Here is a 19958-nt window from a genome sequence, read left to right as displayed (position 1 = left end):
TGAGGAAGCACGTAAGCAGCAGCAGTAGTATTCAGGCGTCTTCATGTCCTGCTGGCACCAGCTTAGGGGAGGGCATAGTAGTTTCCTACTGGGTCATGCATTCAAGGAGAGTCTTGGGTAAATTTCGGTGCGAGGCTGTCTCTTAGTCTCCAGGGACTGATTTGGATGCTTATTCACTCCCTTCGAGAGTAGTCAACTATCATTGGGAAATCTCCTTTCCCAGCGATCTCGGATTCCCTTCTGCTCTATCTGTGGTGCCTCGCGCCGTCGCATTATTCCCTTCTTCTGGTATATTCTATTGAAGAGATGTCAGGCAGCCCTCACTGTGCCTAAGTCTTCTCCTGGGAGTGATGGAGCGACTTGTCTCTGGAGCTCGAGCTGTGGGTCATCTTTGGAGGTTGGTAGTAAGAATTATTTTCCACTGCAGTGTGGAGGGTCATGGTCCCCCCACCGAGACAAATCGAGCGCCCTGCCTTGCCTGGCCTCTGGTCTACTCCTATCTGGTGCAAACTAGCGCCTGCATGGATTCAGGCTGCTCTTACACTCCCACTTGTGGTGCGTATGGAAGGAAATGAGAAATGTTGCTCATCTTTCTGCCAGAGCTCAGCAATCATTCTTCTTCTCCCCCTTTTCTGGCGGTAATGGGAACAGCAGAGGATAGGTCATATGTGTCCCAGTCAGTCTCACAGCTTGCATGGAGATAGATTGATGGTGCCATTTGTGCTCGTCAGTGACAATTCTGAGCTGTGAGGGTGAGCTGAGGGTGGATTTGTGGCTCAGCCACTGAAAAACAGATAGTTCTGATAGCATCCCTAGATATAGTACAATAATCTCTGCCAGCTTTCCATTCCCCTGTCTGTGTAAAAGTCTGAGGCTTTTCTGATAGTTACTAGCTAATACCTGGTTCTCTGGCACAGATTAGGTCCAAAGAAAGTCAAGCTGCAAAGACTTTTCGTGTCTAAAACATACATTTGGATTTAACTAGAATGCCATATAGACTGGATTGGGGACCACCTAGCAAAGAAAAGAAAAGAAAAAAAGATATGGCTTTTACATGAAATGGATCATTCCTTAAAGTATATTCATGTTTTATATCCTTTTTATACACACAAATACTCTCTCTTTTGCAAAATTGGACAGAATACCTCAAATGTATTTTATTTTTGCCATCTACGTGCACTGACAGAATAATCAACTGAAGAAATTCGTTCAGAGACTGTTCTTCTTAATTTTAGAGAGAAGAAAAATGTTAATTGCCATACAAAACATGTCTAGAAATTCAAGTTATAGAGACTTTTCACATGAGTAAGGGTTTGTGGGGTAGACCTGCTGAATCTGATTCTCTAAACCATGATATATTAGAGAAAGGATGGAGTCGTAGACCAGAAACCTCAACTGACCCTTTGTTGTATTGTCACAACTGGAACCAAGAGCTTGGATAAGGTTTTCATAAGGGGCTGGATGAAGATAGCCAGTACACTAATTACAAAATGTAATTGCAGTTTCTATTTAGTTTGATTGATTTCTTACACTGTATCTTTGTCTCCAACAACACAATGTCATTATGTTTCCTTCTGGTACTCCTATTCTCCCCCTCCCCAATAAACCCTGTTTGTTGGGTAATTTTCCTGTCAGCACTGGAGGTGGAATGAAATATGCTTAAAGCTAGTTTGGCTAATATAGCAAAAGGGACCTAATGGGATGGAGAAGGAAGAGATTTCAGCTGACTGAAGCCAATGCAAAGTTTTTTGACTGTTGTGAAGTGCATTTTGAATGCTGCAGCCAAACCACAGAATGCTAAAAAAAAGATCAGGGAAGTGAAATGCTTTACTCTTTTTTTTTTTTTCTTTTTCTTTTTTTTCCCCTTTCATGTAATGTTCCATTTCTCTATTTATAAAGCAGCACTGGCTGCTGATTGAATGTTAAACAGACCTGAGCTCCCTCCTGTTAATACTTGCAGATTTATTAAGCCTGTTGGGCCAGATCCACAGCTAATGGAACTGGCCTCATGCCTTTGGAGGCATCATAATCAGCAAGATTATTCATTTTTGTTGTTTGTTTTAAATATAGTAGCTTTTGTAAGTCATTCACAGGAATAAAGCTTCACGTTTCTAATTTAAAATGGAAAGGCTTTGAATTCATAGGATACCCAGGGAACACTTTGGTGGCTAAATCCCAGTGTGTCCTTGTGCGAAGCACCCACATAATAACAACAGTCTTTTTAAGAGAAATGGGTATACTGGACCACGGATACTGCCATATTATTAGCTTTATTTCTGGACCCATGATGGCAGGCATAGAAGCCAAAATGCATATGAATATGTTGGCCTTCTTGAAGGAACAAGCTTCCAATTCATTTCTATTTTATATTTTTTTAAACTGCAGGTGTGTGGATCAAAGGTTTTTTAGTATGTGCAAGCTTGATCTTAGATTTCACTTTATCTAAATAGCCAATGGGACTGGGGCGAGGTGACAGAAAAGTTATCTCATGCCCTGGCATATAAACAGCTTAATTGTTCTGGGCAACTGCTGTTGTGATGGATGCTGAGGAAAATGGTAGTGTCACATGTAAAAACAAAATGTAAAAAAGTGATTGCAGAGCCAAATAATAAACAGGAAAACTTGCCTGTGGAAACACCATTTTGTGCCTTAGCCCAGTGCATCAATACTTGAGTCTGAAGGTTTTGCTTCAAAAATTGCCTTGCGTATGAAAGAAGGTAACTTCATAAAGTAATCATGCTTCATCTTTTCCTTCAGACCAATCAGATCCTTAGTGTGGGATGGAAGTCATACTTGGGTGGCTTTGCACACAAGGGCCCTCAGAAGGTCAAGCTTTAGGAGACTCGGGTGCTTGCAGTTTGGATGGATCTTGCCAGAGGGTGTGTGACTATCAGTGGAGAACAAATGGTGGAGCTGGGTCTGAGTGTCTCATGGCAGGTCTCAGAGGAGAATGGCGGTGAAGCACGGAACACGACCTGCATTCCCTGAGTCCGTTGGTCATGTGCTTATCCATTCTTACTAGTAGTTTCTAATACTTCACCAACCTTAGGGAAATAGGAAGAAGGAAGATTTTGCATGTAAGAAACTTTTCAGAGGTTGAGTTCTGGCAGGTAAAGGGTAGGCAAGGAGACATTTTATTGATGACTTTATCTCTGATTCCCATCTATGAATTTAAAAAGGGTTCTTGATGAGCTGAGGCATCCATTGCCATGTCCCATGTGCAATGAACAGAGGAAATGTCACAGCCAAGTCATTGCGCAATGCAGTCAGAAGTTGCAGCATGTCACTGATGAAGGGTTAGCTGTGGAGGTGATGTGTCTGTCTACCACAGTTGAAAAACCATCTCAAATTAGTAATCTGGAAGGAAGCCTCTTCCAGCATGCTCTGCTTATGTTTTCCAAAAGCTTGTCCATGAAATGATGTGCCAGGTGTAATTGGGACCATGGATTTCGGAAGAAAAGCGCTATTGCAAATAGTGTTCCTGAGTCACTCTACTTTTTTCCTTTTTTGCTTCCATTTTTGTTTCTTTTCTTTTTAAAGTAACAGAGTCACAGAAGTAAAGAGGGAGGGCTTGTGGTGGTTGAAAAAAGAAAAAAAAATCTTTGTAGGAGGAGAGGAAAAATGTCCTTTTAATCACCCGTATGCTCTGCCAAAAAGGCAGTGTATTTGTTTGGAGTTCCTAGAAGCAATACTATAGCATCTCAATATACCAGCCTATTCTCAGCATGAGGAACCGTGCTGGAGCTTACCCTAAGGGGAAAGGCTTTACATTTTGACTGTAGGAGCTCAAAATTGGAGTTTGTCTGTGCTTGTGCGGCCTGCTTCTGTAGAAGCAAGTCATCCAGTTTTCTGCACAGATGACATATAGTATAAATAATTGACTTTTGCATGTCACATGTAACATGGCACATATTTGAAAGTGTTTGTTGTTAGCAGGCAAAAAACAGCTGTTTGGTCTGTCTGCCAGTGAACTTTTATTAAGGTATTAGAGGAAAGATTTCTTATGGCATTAAATGCCAGAAAAGAAAACAAAGCAAAACAAGCAGGGCTTTTTATTTATCTAAGTGGAAATTCACTAATATTCAACAGTCAAAGCACCCTCATTAGAAATGGCATTTTAGGACTTCCGTAAGGAATGAGGGCTTGTAAACTGAGCCATGAATTTTCCATTCCAGGGCTTTGACTTGGCACAGAAAGACGTCATGCAGACCGCAGCTGGCACCAGGCACAGTTAAAAAGATCTGAGGCTATTAGTGCCTAAACAGCCACTAGAAATTATATTACATGATGGAGACGGGCTAATATAATTGAGCCAGCTAGTTATTGTGCACATAATTTAATTATTTGACAAATTGCTTAGAAACATGGTGTTCTTGTTCCATGCTCATGCTGCACTCGCAGTATTACAAGGCACAGAGCAGAGGAATTGCTGGTCGGTACCTAGTCATCTCAGCAGACAGATGCTTCTTTTTAGATTTGCGAATGTGGAGAGGTTTGCTGGTGGAGAAGTGGTGGATAAGAGCCAAAGGGGACATGGCTGACACAATAAACTGGCTCAAAGATATCTCATGTTGCTTCAAGTGGGTACCTTTGGCACTTTAGGGGACTGGGAGAGACAACCCTCTATTTTTCATGTCTCTACCCTGCAAGTCATTTGGACTTTGATTCCTGAGCTGTGTGAGCTGAAGGGATGCCATGAAATAGTGGAGCAGATGTGAGATGTTTCCCCACTCCAAGACTACGCCTTCCTCATGGACAATATTCAGTGCTCCTAGAAGTCTAGAAGAGAATTGGGGACAAATTTTTTTATAGTTATGAATTCTAAGATAAGAACAAAAAACTCCTTAAGCTTCGTGTAAGAAGCCATGTAGCACAAAAGAGTATTTTCCATAGCTCTGAAGACTTAGGTACATGAATGAGGACATTTCCCTCTTATAAAGCATCTCCTATAGGCTGCTTAAGAATCTGGAAACCATTTGGAATATAGCTGTGCTGTAATATAAAAGACAAATGCTACATCTTCCTGAACAGTACCAAGCTATTATGAAAGCTCAAATTTGCTGCTATTTTTTGGTTAGCCTGATCCACTCCTCCAAAATTCCACAAGTTAAATTGTTTTCAAAAAAATCAGCAAAACCAGATACTTATTACAGAAAGACTATTCTAAATCAGGTGTGAAACGCCATTTTCTAGGAAGTGCAGCCAGACCAGTTTTACCAGTAGAGCAATCAGTCTGTATAAGAGGGCAGTGCAGCACACTGTTTCTTTGGCTGAATCTGAGCAGTGGGCAGCTATGCTCGGTGGTGTACTTCTGAGTCTTTCTCCCCCTGATCAATCCCAGTGACCTGCCAACCTGTGGCTCCCTCCCTGCCTATGTTTTCTTACATTAGCAACCCAGATGCATATCCAACACTGATTCAGATGGCGGGGTGGTTCACACTTGGATTTCATCCTAGCATACGGGTGGGAGGCAGCCAGGAAATACAGGAGGATCTGGGAGCTGGGATTTTAGTCTTCAGTTTAACTGTAGCTTTCATGTCCAGATTTGATGTTGTCAATCTTAGCATCTAATTGTCAGCTTGAAGAAGTTAGGGGATGAATGGAAAAAAAATTACTGTCCTAAATTTTTCACTGTCAAAATAAATCCTTATAATGGAATCCTCTTGAACTTGTAGTGAGTTGCCCTTACAACTGAAAGCTTTCCATTGAGCAGCAGGACCTCGGGGACTGGTCATGTGGCAAATTGATTGATAATTTTGTGTTTTTTCTTCTTGTGTGCAAGTTAACAGCATTGTCAATGGATTGATAGGTTTCCAAGTAGAATGGTATTAGCCTAAACTATGCAAAAAGCCTGTCATTCATTGCTGTTACACCCTCCTGTGAAAATAATCTTGATAGAAATTCTGCCAATTTTGTTTAGTACTGAATTTTCCCGCATTCAGAGTCTTTCTTCTTCTATAAAGAGAAAATTAAAAGCAACAGAATTTCTTATGGCTGAATTGCCTGTAAAAGGTCACAAAATTTTCCAGTACCTAGCAATGTTGAATGTATCTTGGAGAACCGGATCTTACATCCATGGTAGCGTTGTTTCCTGACAAACCTGAATGCAGAGAGAGCGTGAAGATACAGTGCAGGAATGGGCAGAGGTATCTGGCTTCTGCAGTCCCCTATTCCCACCACAGCTGCTAAGATTAGGAAAACTGTGCAGAATTTTCCAGGGATTTTGTTCCATGGTAAATGATCTTTACCCAGGAATGAAACTCTGATGCCCTTCATGGTAACACACAACTCTGTACACTCTAAGCACATTACCTCTTCTCTGGGTGCTGCTTATCTGGCTGATTCTTCTATAAACTGTGCTCATATCTTGAGCATATATATTGAGTGCTCTGAGCAGTGGGAAAGGTGTCCAGGGTCAAACATTTGTTTGCCAGCGTTAGAAGGAGAGCTTGCTTGATAGATATATAAGAAATCCCACCCATGCTAATGAAAAGCCCTGCACAAGAAGAGCTGCATGAATGTGGGAGAGATTTTCTGCACTGTTGTCTTCAGATAGATTGACAGAGATCACGTTATCTGGGTCACGAGAATTGCTCCACTTAGGCAGCAAATGGAGGGTGGTTTCAGACTCATGGGAACCTGGGGCCTGTGCCTGGTTCACAGGCAGCAGGCAGTTCTGGCTGAGCCCCGCGGCTGGACGACTGCAGCTGTTCCCCCAAAGAGAGGACAGCACAGCAATCTTCCAAGCAAATTTTAGGGAGCAGATAATAAGGCTGCTGCCTGATTCTGAGCAGTGATGGCATTGAGTTTTAGTAGTGGAGCACGGGGATGATGGTGCTGTGTCAGACTAACTGGACATCTCAACTGGAAGCTCATTTTACTGACCCAGTGCCAGATATGTCAGAGGAATATATGCAAAAGCCCAGAACGGACATTTCTTACCCTCTAAAGCCACCTGGGCCTACAGCAGGTGCCTAATTACCACTAATTTCAGTGTGCTACAGGAAACTAAAGGGGACTCAGACACCTGCCTGCCTTTGTGGCTCTGGGTCTGAATGACTGGTCTATGCCTTCAAATTGGAGAACTCGGTGGGGGAAGGCAGGGTTGCCCCTTTTATTTTATGGAGGCCTAGTTTAAGCCATGTGGAGGCTTTTCATATGAATGTCTACTGCTCCTAGAGTCTTACTAAGCTCCTTCTGCTAACAATATTGTACAGTGTAAATTTGCTAGATTAATAGTGTTTAATTTCATCATTTAATTGTGTCTTAGTTTAGAAAAAATCGTTTATGTCTTTAAAAGGTGTTGTTTCACAGTTTTGTAAGACATCATCTTCTGTTTTCTGCTGTGAGGTAGCTTGCATTTGAGTGCCCCTGTTATTTTTCCTATCTGATTTTTTTTTTACCATTTTTATGCTGAGTCCTCACAGTATGCTACACCATCAGCAGAACCTGTGAACAAAACATAAAGGTAGAATGACAAGCCCTGACACCAGAGCCATGATTAGAAGTTATGTTCCTCCAGCTGGTAATGCAAGTAATATGTGGCTTAAGTTGGAAAAAAACCACACACCCACAACTCACCAACATGGTCTGGATGCAGAATACTAATAGAGAGCAGTCTGCATCTAATCCCCACTGGGGAAAAAAAAATATTTGTCAGCTCAGTTCAAACAGTGCATAAATTTGAGGGAACTGTCATCTGCTGACAGACCCTTCCCCCACCTACACCACCTGAAAAATGTTCCTTATGGATATCTGCTCTCTGCAGTAGTATTCCCACCAACCAGTTCAGGATCTGCTTTTCTCGTCATCCTCGTAGGCACTGCACTACCTCATTGATTTGTGGGACAGTCCGTGCCAGCCCAAGGGCCAGTGCGTGTCAGCTCATTGCAGACTCAATAGCTCAGCAGGTTGTCAGCACTGTTGGCAGATTCCCATGTGCAAGTCAAAGCCCATATGGCTCGATTTTCAGAAGGACCAGGCACTCCTCGCTCTTGCTGACTTCCATGGGGAGTGGAGAGTGCACATCCCCTCTGAAAACTAAGGTCAAGACACAGAAAAATCTTGCCAGGGAAAACATAAGGAATAAAAATGTAGAAAGCCTGAAATGGAAGCGAATGTTAAAAGAATGCTCTGCTGTTTGGATGTGGCATTGTTCTGTTGTTTGCTTTTAAATAAGACTTTTCACTGTACCTAGAGAGAGACAAAGGGAATTTTTGATGGAAAAAAAAAATCACGGGCAGCCATTTGAATCAAACACAGTTAGAAAGATATTTAGATGAATACTACATGAAAGCCAGGTTAACAGGAACGCAATTGCAATTAGATGTCATCTCACTGGAGGAAAACCTAATGGCAACTTATGTCCTGTTGCTTTATGAGGATATGTCTGTTTTTATCCATGTTGTTGGGAAAATGCAGCATGCATCTATGGGAAAGGTGGGGAGGAACCAAGCCAAGTGCGCTATTGTTGATGGGAAGCTGACATAATCTTTCATTGATATCAAGGGCCTTAGATCAAGCCTTTTTCCATGTTTTGTAGATGTTGGGGAGTTTTTAGTGCGGTAGCAATGTTCTCTTTTCTTCATCCCAGCAGAACCCCCCCTTTTAAGTGAATCTTTGGGTACTATGTATGGCTTTGGGGATGGGGAGGGCAAAAAAAACCCCACCTTCATTTACCCAGTAGAGCAGTCACACATGACAGATTCATGCCTGCAGCACTCCTAGATTTTATCTGCTCACTAAATTTTATTTCCCCTCTGTGAGTGTTTATATTGCTTAGAGACTGCCAAGGTTCATGTTATTCATAAAAAAAAGTGGAGGTTTATTAGGTATTGCAGCTCTGTGATTCTTTGGTGTTTGAATGTTAATGAAGCTTTGTATTCTCTAGAATAGTTAGAGAGGTGAATCTTAGCGCTGGCTTGGCAAAATATCCGAGGGTGGATTTTTCATCCCTTTCCTCTGGGTTTTAACATCTTATGTGACATTTCATCCCGGAGCAATTTTACACTATGTATCATCGTGTGTAATATTGTGTCACGCTGTAATTTTGCAAGTGCATGAAAGGGCAGGAGGGAGGTGAGAGTGGGCTCAATTACACACAGGAGGGAGGGGAAGGCTCAGCGGAGGGACCTGCTCATGGGAGGTAATGAATTGGGTGTCAGCACTTTGCTGGAGCAGAGCAGCAGAGCAGAGGGGAATTTATTATCTTTAGGGACTTAGTGGGCAGACAGGAGGAAAGGAACCAGTCCTGTCACATTACTAATGGTCATTTCCATTGGCTGTGCATGTACATGGCATTTAACAATACAAAGAAAATTCATTCTAGCCCCAAACAGCTCAGTTCTTTCTTTCTTAAAGGATAAAGGAAGAACTTGACCACTTTAGCTGGCTCAGTGACAAGAGTTGAAGGAGACTTTGGTGGCCACTCTTGGGGAAGGCAGAAAAGGAGTCATTCAGGGTGAGGGAGATATCCCACAGTCCAGGGGCTATTCCTGTTTCCCGTCCTCTTCTCTAGGCACAGTCGGCCCTGAGGGAGCCCTCTGGGGTGGAGGAAACTGATGCAGAGTGGGAGAAAAGAACAAAATAGATGCTAGGGCAGCAGGAATTACGTGTGCAGGAGGGTGTGTGTGCCTGCATGTGGGTGGCTTTAGCTAGCCCTGGTGAGGGAGGTTGTATTCACTAAAAATGGCTAGGGGATGGGCAACTTCTTAGTTCACAGAAACAAGAGGTGCTTTCTCTCTGAGTGTCATTCTATGCATTCTCGGATAGTATTCAGTGTAATTTCAGTGCCTTTTGTCTCTTCCTTTGCCCTGAGCCCTAGTTTGTTCTTTCAGGTTAACCCAAGGGAGAGTGCTTCATTCACTGTACATTGTAATTCAGGCAGAACAGCCACACCAGAAAGCTGAATGGTTCTTATTTTCTGAATTTTTGGCCAGGACTGCTCTCTAAACATTGGCTTTGGTAGAGCAACATGCACCTCTTGCTTTAGTGCCTTCAAACTAACCTTGAAGGGGAACTGTGGCATTGTCATCTTTGTAATGTTACTGAGAATTGTTATCCAAGGAGTGCCAGACCTAGCATGTTCTTATTTTAAATGGGGAAGAGTTGATGGCCATTTATTCTACAAGTGAAAATACTCTTTCATGTTGGCTTGTCAGAGCCAAGTTGTGATGCATCATACTGGAAAGTGGTCTTTCTCCCTGGTCTTCCATTGGAAAAGTAAACAGTGTTGGCATACTTAATTCAGGAAGTCTCTCCTTTTGACTATTTTTTTCAAACTGACATCTTTGCATTTTTTCAGGTGTAATCTGAGTTCTTTTGGGGGCAGAAACTATGGCAAATTCTGTTTCTATCTCTCTGGAATCCAACTGAGGCTTCTTCCTCTGCAGCAGTATAGAAAGGGAGATTGCTTCCTTGGGTGGGGAATCTATGGGCTATCATAATACCAGTCAAACTTTCCATTCAAACTTGCATGCAAATCTGCATTGCTGAAGGAGAAGTGGTGGCCCTATTTTCTTGGTCAGACTAGTGAAATCCATACAACTGTACTACCTGTCTACCATCTGCCTCTTTAGTGCACCAGGACTCTCCTACACATGTCCTTTGATGAGATCCAGCAGTACATGCTTTTCCCTTTGAAGCTGCCTTTTACTTAATTGATCCCTTTTGCAGCAGACTAGGACCCAAGGAGGAGGTTAGTATTAATAATTATGCTAAAAGGAGGGTCCGAGCTTCAGTGAATTATTCATCTCTGGGAAAGCCCATTAGCCCCAATCTTCTTATCTTTTTATATGTTATTGTACCTCTCGATGTTCCAGCATTGCAAGTGGCATTGCCAGGACTTCTTTAGCTTCTGTCAGTAATAGTCCCAATGCTCCATGTACTTAGGAACACATCTCACCAGGCAGCACATCTTTCTGCAGGAATGATGAGAGAGAGAGGTCTCTTCTTGCACTGTAAGCAATTACAGTGGCCTCTTTGAGTCTGTGCAATGATTGCATATCATATAGGTTCTCAGAATTATAGCTGCCACAGTGACCAAAGCAGAGAATCAGAGCAAAATTCAGTGTGAATCAATATTAAGCAATTATTATATCTTTATTGATATATTACTAATATATAATATTATTGTTATATTAATAATATTATATTGATGAATTCTGAGATGTGCCCAAATTGCTCTTCATAAGCTGCTGTTCTCTGTCCAATATACTGGAGGAATTACCTCTGTATTTCCCCACTTTCTACCATCATCAACCTCCTATATATTTCAGTGAAGGAACAGCTTCTACCTTTACCTACTTAGACACCCATATGAAAAAATAAAGATGATTATGACATAACTGTAACAACAAAAGAGTGGCTGGACAAATAGCTGGATAACTAGATAGAGCTGAAAATTTTGTGTTTTTTCATTGCTAGGGCAGTAAGCGATAATGACTGCATTTAGTACATGTAGATGCAGCCCTGAGATTGAGGAGAGCGGGGGGGTGGAGGGTTCTTCCTGAAGGTGAGAACATCCCGGGGTTGCATGGTGTGGCTGCATGCAACATGCTTGCAGGCATGGGATGTTAGCCAGGGGCAGGCGTGCAGTACCTGCCTCTTCATACCATTGCTGTTTTCAGCTGAGGGGTCTTGGTGTGACCAGTGGCTGGGGAGAACTTGCAGCCCAGGACTGGGATCCTGGTGCCCAGGTGGGAAAGTGGAATTCAGGAGCAGACAGACTGAGGAGGGAGGAAGTAAAACCTCTTATTAATCCCTATCCTACAGTAAACTCACCCTGGCCTCAGCCTTTTGCTATAGGAATGTCATTAATGTAAGCTCCCGCACTGGCTCACAGAGCACAAGAACATTGCAGTCTCTTCCCAATGCAGGCAAACACCCTACAAAATGAATGCTGCTGATGCCCAGTCCCAGCAAGCCAAAGCCAGCTGGGGAGCTGCTGCTGCCAACTGCCCACACTGTTGCCCATGCAACAGTTTTAAATGGTTACCCCATTCCTATACTTGCCCCATTATCTCAGTAAGTGAGTTCATTTGATTATGAACTCTAGGTTGCATGATAGCACTGGAGCCCCAGGAATTATGTTATTTTTTTATGCCAATCCAGATTGGTGTGAGACAGCAGCCTCAGCAGAATGGGTTGCTGTAATTTAGGCAATACAAGTACAAAGCCTTTTACCCTGCACTTGCTGAATACCAGCTGGAACCAAGAAAGATTTAGGGAAGGAGAAGAGAGAGATGGGGCTGATGCTGACACAGATGTTCGAACTAAAACATGCACCTTAGTGGAACGTTGCTGATGGAGTGAATATGAACTTGAGCCTCTCCCTAGATGAACGAGAGTGCATTTGGGACCCTTGCTCATTCCTTAGGGAGGATACAGCTCAGCTAAAATCAAGGATCAGGGACTTAGTCCAAACATTTCAATGAGGCCAACAAGTTCATTTAATGGAGATATGGATGGTTTTTAGAGAAGGGAGCTGTAGCGAAGAAACAAAACAGTTCAGCAATGGGAACACCAGTTTGGGAATGGGGAGAGGAGGAATATTTGGACCCCAAAAAGCTTGTTGTGTTAGGTGCCTCCAGCACTGGGATCTGGGAGGCTTGCAGAGACAACAGCCATGCCTGCAGCCAGTGTACTCTTGCACATACTGTGGGATATGCTGGATGGCCTTTGTCAGTAGCTGTGATATTTTCCTTTTACAACTTTGATAAATAGAGAAGTTTTCCCTTTCTCCTGCCCTCTCTTTTGCAAGCTATTTGAGGTAGAATTTAACGTTAGGGCATCACCCAGAAAGTGCAATGGGGCATGTGTTACAAAGGCTTTATTCTTCGTACTTGCTCACCTATCTCTGCTATCAGAAAACCAAGATCTTGCCAGGGCTATAAGGCAGCCTTATCTGCACAGATTGGACCATGCCTGTGGGCTCTGGGTGGCTGCTGGTTGATCCTGCTGGGCCAGCAGATGATGCTTTTTGTTGAACAGCTGAGAGCATGGGAACACAAAGCCTCTGAGAACACCAAATGCCTTAGCAAAGCCCATAAATTTGCAAGGGGTTAAACACAAGGCTATGCACTACTGAAGGTCTAAGGGGGGGCAGGGGAAGAAACGATGTCAGAATTCAGGGCTATTGAATATAGCATTCATTCAATTACCATGCTTAGTTAAGTACTACACAGTGGAGTGAAGTCTGCAGTCTGTTAGGATGGATGTTACTATAAGTCATTTAATTATGAGGTTGCTCATATGCCATTTTAACATATGTAGAGTAATATTATCCCTCTTTTGTAGGTCACTATTCTCATAAGTCTGGCTCTTGCATTCCTTGCCTGCATAGTGTTTCTTGTGGTATACAAAGCCTTTACTTACGACCACAGTTGCCCAGATGGATTTGTTTATAAGGTAAGAAACTTCAGATGGATGAATTGCCTGAGATAATGATAGACTCTAATTGACTACATGGTTACAGTCTAGTCTGCTTTTTTGACCAGGCCAAACAGAACATTTGGCAAGAATGTGTTGAAATGGGAAAAGTGTTGTGGGAAATGTGGACTTGCATCTGCCTCTGTCAGCTACTGTTACATTGTAATTGTTGGGATTAGCGTTTGGTGAACACTACAGACAGATGTTCAGGAACAATCCCTCATATTTGTGAATGGATTTATTGCAGCTGGAATCCTGCGCTTGCTTCCCACACATTCAAGAGACTGAGGTTTACTGGCACGCATTTTAATGAAAAGCAAATTTCCAGAGTGCTGGCACATGCATCCTTTGTGAAAGAAATCCAAATTTACCCACATAATATACTTCTTGAGGTGCCTTTCAGCCTCTATCAGGAACAAAACCATAAAACTTAATTGCTTAAACCCTTCTATCCAGTGGGTTTATATCAAATATCCACAGAGAAATTTTTGCCTGGTCTGTTGACATTTAAAAGAAAAAAGTTTGCAAAATAGTTCACTGACTGCTGTGAATAAACTCATAAACTCACAGGAGTCTTGACTACATGGGGGATGGTCTGTGAGCTGGAAAATAGAGTAAGCATGTTGGTGCGTTAGTCATTGTGAATTATTCTCTTAGGCTATATAGAAGTGGAGTTGGGATTGAATCATGAATTTCAGAATCAGATCCAAACCTGAACCTCTGAAAAGATTAAAGGTTTTGGACTCAGATTTTGGTTAGTAACATTGAATTGGGAGTTGGGTTATATCATGGTTTAATAATAATTGCTCCTGAGGCCCATTATGGCCTTGATACTACTTCGACTGTGGTCCAACATTCATTACTATTTGATTGCTCTTTTACAGCTACTGCAAAATGATTTGTTTTTATCTGTGCAGTTCTTAGCATACAAGTGTCCACACTAGAGCACAGGAGACTCATTGGCAGTGTCTGCACAGACAAGAAGCTCTGAAAAGGGCTGGCCAGTTGGGCTACACTTCCTACCATCACCTCTCAAGGTGGTCATCCTACAGGTCAGAGATAACACACTGTAACTGAGCAGCACGTAAGAAGCTTACTCTGCCTCTGCCAGTCCTCTACCTGTCTGAGGATTAATTCTGGACTTCACTCTACAGAGCTTGCAATTCAGCATGTAATATGAGCAGCCCAACACACTCTGCTAGGACTCCAGCAAGGGGCCTTAATCTCTGCAGGCCAGTAATGTACTGAACTAGTCAGATCTTCATTTTACAGTCCCCGTTTCCAACCCATGAACAAATCAGCCTGCAATCAGGGTTGCTAATAGCAACAGGTTTTGAAGGCTGCTGACCGAGTCTTATCCAAGAACTTTGTGCATTCCCACAGCAGATGAAAAGCAGTAGGGTTTGCACAGACACGCTTACTGCAGCAGATCTGTGTCAAACATCATCCTTGCAAACAACTGACATTGAGATTTTCAGAATGACCTGAGCCTGATGGGACCTCTATTTACTTCTCTTGCTCTCTCCCTCTTTCTAGCATAAGCGGTGCATTCCGGCCTCCCTGGACGCATACTACTCAGCACAGGATTCAAACTCCCGGGGCAGATTCTACACTGTCATCAGCCACTACAGCATGGCTAAGCAAACCAGCTCCCGGTCTGTATCACCCTGGCTTTCGTCAGGATCGGTAAACCACGAAGCCAAGGCTGCCAAGACAGAAGGTCATTAAAGTTAATGAGTGGTGATGGGAAAGTGGGAGGGTGGGGAAAAAACACCATGTCTATACTGCATTGCTCCAGTTAAGAGAGGGCGCTGTGCTCACAGCATGACAAGAATAAATAAAACCCAAGTGCAGGAGTCATCTTAATGGATATTTCTTTTCGTGCATTGTTCTCGTTGATTTGTAACCGAGTCGAGCTCTTGTACAAAGGCATGTTTGATGTTGACTGTACCTTACGATGTAAAAATATTTTTAAATCATTGCTTAACTATTTGTTAGAAAAAGAAATTAAAAAACAAAAAAAGCAAATTAGATAAACAGCCAGAGAGGAAAAAAGCAACAAAGAGAATCCCACAAAGTTGTATTATTGCTGGAAAGTTGTGATGTGGGTGTAACGTGCAATGAAAGAATAGCTGAAATCATTTTGAGAGAGGGGGTAGAGAGCCCCTGTTACAAACCACATTGCAGTGTTGCTTAGCTTGCCAAGGGGGGTGGGGGGGTGCATTTTGCTGCAAATTGAATCCAGTATCAGTGTTCATTTGTTGATGGAGAAATACATGCATTCCCTCCTCCCTCGAACACACACACACACACACACCTCTGTGCATAGAGGCCTAAATAAGCCCAGAAAGATCTAGGCATATGTAACAGGCCATCACTGTGCTGCTGTTTCTTGGATGGGTTCTGCAGATCAAGTCCTGGTTGGTATTTGGATATGGCACAGGGTGGGAGCAGAAAGAGGCCACTGTAGTGAAAGCATGAATATACTTCCTAGCATAGGGTTGGAAGACAGGAGATCAGGACTTTATTTCTGCTTCTGGCACAGCTTTCCTGTAAGGCCTTTGGCAAGCTACGTGAGTCTTCATCCTTTAGAACCTGCATACTGAGGGTCACCAGGAGACAAGGAAATCCCTTTATGAAAGGAGGCACCTCTCAAGTGTGGTAGTAGTATGTCAACAGTGTTAAGCCTCTAACTTTTAAGCTTCTAATTTTCTCCTCACCCATCAAATGGGGGATGCTGCTGCTTCTCTCCTTCAGCTTCAGATACTTTAGTGTTTAATGTCATTCAAGGTAGGTAGAGATGGATGGCAAGCTCTCAGAGTGCAAGGGTCTCACTGAATCTCTGTGCACAAATGCAAACAAGACTGCAAGCTTAGTCCAGGCCTGGACAGCATAAAACATCCTCTCCCCATAGATGGCATGTACAATTAGTGCAGACTGGTAGGAGTTACAATGCTTGATCAAAAAGGGATGCTCTTTCCCAGAGCTGCTGCTTGGCCCATTGCTGCAAGCTGGTTCTTCTCCTTGGTCTTGCAGGCAGTGTGAGTGACTGAGCAGCAGGAGCAGACACACGTGGAGGGCAAGGTCACATTTTACTAAGGCTGCTTGTTCAGATTTGTCGCTAGACTGGGATGGAAATTAGGAACTCACCCCCTTCTCCCCCGCATTGGGCAGTTTTGTCCTCCATTTTGCATACATAGACACTAGAGGGTGTAAATGAGGGCAGAACTCAGTCCTAACAGGCATCATGATAAATAACTGTATAGTGTAGCTAAAAATGTAGTGCCAAATGCCATTGTCTGATTTCCTATCCTTCATTCCCCTTCCACCTGTAAATTCATTTCTCACTCAAAATGTACAAACCGCTCCCTCCACCAAAAATCAAAACTCCAGCAAACCACTGAACAGTTTATAATTTTGTGGTGTATTTTTTGTCAGTAGGTAGCAGAGACTGAAGTATTTTTGGTGTAATTCTTGAACTTTTCTGATGGGATAAAATAAAGCTAGATGTGACCGAGCGTCTCGGTGGCTCTGGCAGGTTTTTTTTTGGTCTGACTGTGCTGTGAGGTGACGGATGGAGATGTTTGTATGCCTGCAACTGCTGAGTGTGGATGCTCATTTGCACGAGGACTGAGATGACTGTAGCTTTCAGGAGGCATTTTCAGAACTTTGTATTTGCCCCTTGGATCACTGGGAGTTTATTCCCTGTACTCCTCTCTATTTTTCAATAGAAAATATAAAATTAGCACTTAAAAGCAAACTGATCTTCAAAGCAAACAGAGCATGGATCATGCTGTCTGCCCAGAACTGCTGGGCTCATTACTCTATTACATAGAAGCCTATTTTTCTTTTCCCCAGTGTTTTCACATAAACCAGGCAAAAATACTTTCCTCCAGCCTCCACCATGATGGCATGAGTATTTAGCACTATTCCTATCAGCGACCGTATGGAAATGAAACATTGCAATAGGAGTAACAGAAAAGAAATGTGATGGTTGCAAAAGTCATTCTCTGCGAGGCCTTGTGGAGCAGCGCACATCTCAGGACTGTCCTCTGACCTTGCAAAAAGAGCAGGCAGGGCCTGACTGCCTCATGGTGAGCATGGTTCAGGGGCGTAATGTTAGCTTAGAGCAACATCAGTCCTTTCTCCAATGTTTTCTCAAATGCAGTGATGTAACAGCTGAAAATAAGAGCTAACAATTTCTGTCAGTGATTCCTGACTCTCCTGAGGGACCTCTCCTGCTATTTTAAGGCCAGTGACTGACAGAAACTTTGGCTGCCAGCTATGTCCTTTGCCAGCTCCTCCTGATGCACATGTTCACATGCTCCGGAGCAGACTCAGTGCGAGGGGCTGTCGCAAAATGAATGCTGCAGGAAAATACAGCTGACAAATGGAGAGCCTGGATCTGGCCCCTGCTGAACTCTGAAAAACTTTAGATCTGTATCTAAACTCTGTAGCTTGCTTTCTAATGAGACCACAACTATATTCATCTCACACTGTTCAGAAAGCAGACTGCGTTTCTTCAAATCCTTCAGCTCTTTGAAAGGGAATGATACCCTTAAATTAAATTGGCTCATTCCCAAAGGCTCAAGAATGTTTTATAGAAGCCTTTGGGTAGCTTCCCTTCAAAAAAAAAAAAAAAAACCAAAAAAAGCCCACGGTATTCAGAGTTGCAAAATTGAGCTACTGTAAAAGAGAAACCACTGTGGTGTTAGAGGTTACCACCAAATACTTGTGAAATGCATTAAAAAAAAAGATTCAGTGCACTTTGCAAAATTGAGTCACATGATAATTTGACTATGGTATTTCTATTGCCACTCTCCGAGTAATACCCTAACCGTATGTTTACTTAAGGGGGAAAAAGAAAAAAAAAAAAAGGAATCAAATCATTTGTGTTGAAAGGTTCTAGCTATTATTAGATAAGTGACTCAGTGGGGAGAGCCATTTCTTTTTAATAAAGGAAAGACCAAAATCTATATGGAACAGAATGGGGAAAAAAAAAAGGCATGAGGAAGATTCATGGGAAAGCAAAAGAAACCAGACAGCCCAACTTTGACTAAAAGTTCCATTACTGTGAAAGCTGTTAGTATGGTTTTTGTACAAGCTGCTTTAGAGCTTCCAAGATCAGTCACATATTTTAATCACAGCAAGAGAAAGAGAGAAAGAGAGAGACTAAATTGAAACTGTATCTTCCTCTTATTTCAATCTTTAAAAGTCTCTTCAAGGCTGATCCTATGTTTTCAGGGCTGAATAAAGTAGCTTATTTGGTGATATACCATCTCATCCTGACTGTTGTTTCTCTGTGAAGGCTAAAACTCCTGACTATCTCGTCAGAATAGTGTTTTAGCAAGCTAACATCTGGGCTAGGACTAGGTCTCAAGCTCTTAATGGTACTAACAGGAGCCCTCCCCATACTCCTTCCAAGGTTTATTTGGAGGCCAGGTAAAGGCAGCTCCTACCTCTTCATCTCTGAGACTGACCCTAAGGCTCACTGCTGCTGTGCTTCTGCATACCTTTGGGCTGTCTTCACCATTACACTGGACTGTTGCTGTGGGCTCAGTTCCTCAGAATGAGTCTTCTCTATTTTCCCTGGTGTTGGCTATTTCTGGCATGTGGGAAAAGCTAGCACATGGTAAGTGGTGGAGGAATTTTGAATTCTGCACCAAAAGGCGTGCGTTTTGTGTTTTTTTGGTTTTTTTTTTTTCTTTTTTTTTTTTTGGCCCTGGGACTGAAAGAGTTAATTTATTTTCTGGGACACTCATGTAGGAGATGTGTGCCTGGTTTGTTTGTCGTATCTGAAGTGGTGCAAGTGAATGAATGAGACCTGTCAGCACATGAATGACGTCATCTCGGACAGACAATGGCATCCTGACAATACAACAATTTCTCTTTTCATGACTGGCAACCAATGGATGCAAAACCTGTGGGGAAAAAAAAATAGCATGACTAAAGGTATGGGAATGCCGTGATGGGAACTCAGCTGCCCCTCAGCATAGGTTCAGGAAGGGAAGGAAGCAGTCGGGGCTGTTTAGGCTTCAGAAGGCTTGAGAACAAGCGAAAAAGAGATTAATACCAGCCAAGACATGTACGTAAGCATTGCTTTTCTATTCTAACCTAATGACCCTAAAGCATTATATCCTGCTTGACTAGTACAGCCAGGCTTGTTTTGGAAAGGCTGCCCATTCTTGCTACAAACATCTGCTGACTACAGCGTGCCCGAAGGGAACAGCCCCACCAGGCATTCCAGTCCCTTCGGACTCGCTGGAGAAACAGCGGGAGAAAGCAGGGTGCTAAAGGCAAGGCCCAGGCGGGAGGGGAGGAAGGGGCTCAGTTTGCAAAAGCAATAGTATCATTTGGGGGCCTGACTAACTCTTGGAGGTGATTCTATGCTTTGGATCTGTGCTAGAAAGGCAGCTCAAGGTAGCGTCAGTACCCTGCAAGGAGATCAGAAAAGGAACAATCCATGTCCCTTTGCATGTGAATTTTTTCCTCCTTTATCCTCCTCCTCTATGCTTGCCAGCTGTTTCTGG

General features: G+C 42.9%; 1 protein-coding gene and 1 long non-coding RNA gene across 2 annotated transcripts in view; one reads left to right on the top strand and one right to left on the bottom strand.

Annotated features, from left to right (window-relative positions):
* NSG2 (neuronal vesicle trafficking associated 2) overlaps window positions 1-16946 on the top strand; it is a 38661-nt gene extending 21715 nt beyond the window's left edge. Inside the window, exons 4-5 of the mRNA XM_026122673.2 lie at window positions 13297-13407; window positions 14965-16946. Coding sequence (XP_025978458.1) covers window positions 13297-13407; window positions 14965-15156 — 303 coding nt within the window. The 3' untranslated portion in view covers window positions 15157-16946. The remainder of the gene's footprint in view (window positions 1-13296; window positions 13408-14964) is intronic.
* LOC112996938 (uncharacterized) overlaps window positions 16834-19958 on the bottom strand; it is a 121824-nt gene continuing 118699 nt past the window's right edge. Inside the window, exon 4 of the long non-coding RNA XR_003262577.2 lies at window positions 16834-19349. This is a non-coding gene — a long non-coding RNA (uncharacterized LOC112996938). The remainder of the gene's footprint in view (window positions 19350-19958) is intronic.

Source organism: Dromaius novaehollandiae, chromosome 15, assembly GCF_036370855.1.
Source record: "Dromaius novaehollandiae isolate bDroNov1 chromosome 15, bDroNov1.hap1, whole genome shotgun sequence".
NCBI lineage: Eukaryota > Metazoa > Chordata > Aves > Casuariiformes > Dromaiidae > Dromaius > Dromaius novaehollandiae.
The sequence above is the reverse complement of the archived record's forward strand: the minus strand, read 5'-3'. Positions and strand labels throughout refer to the sequence as shown.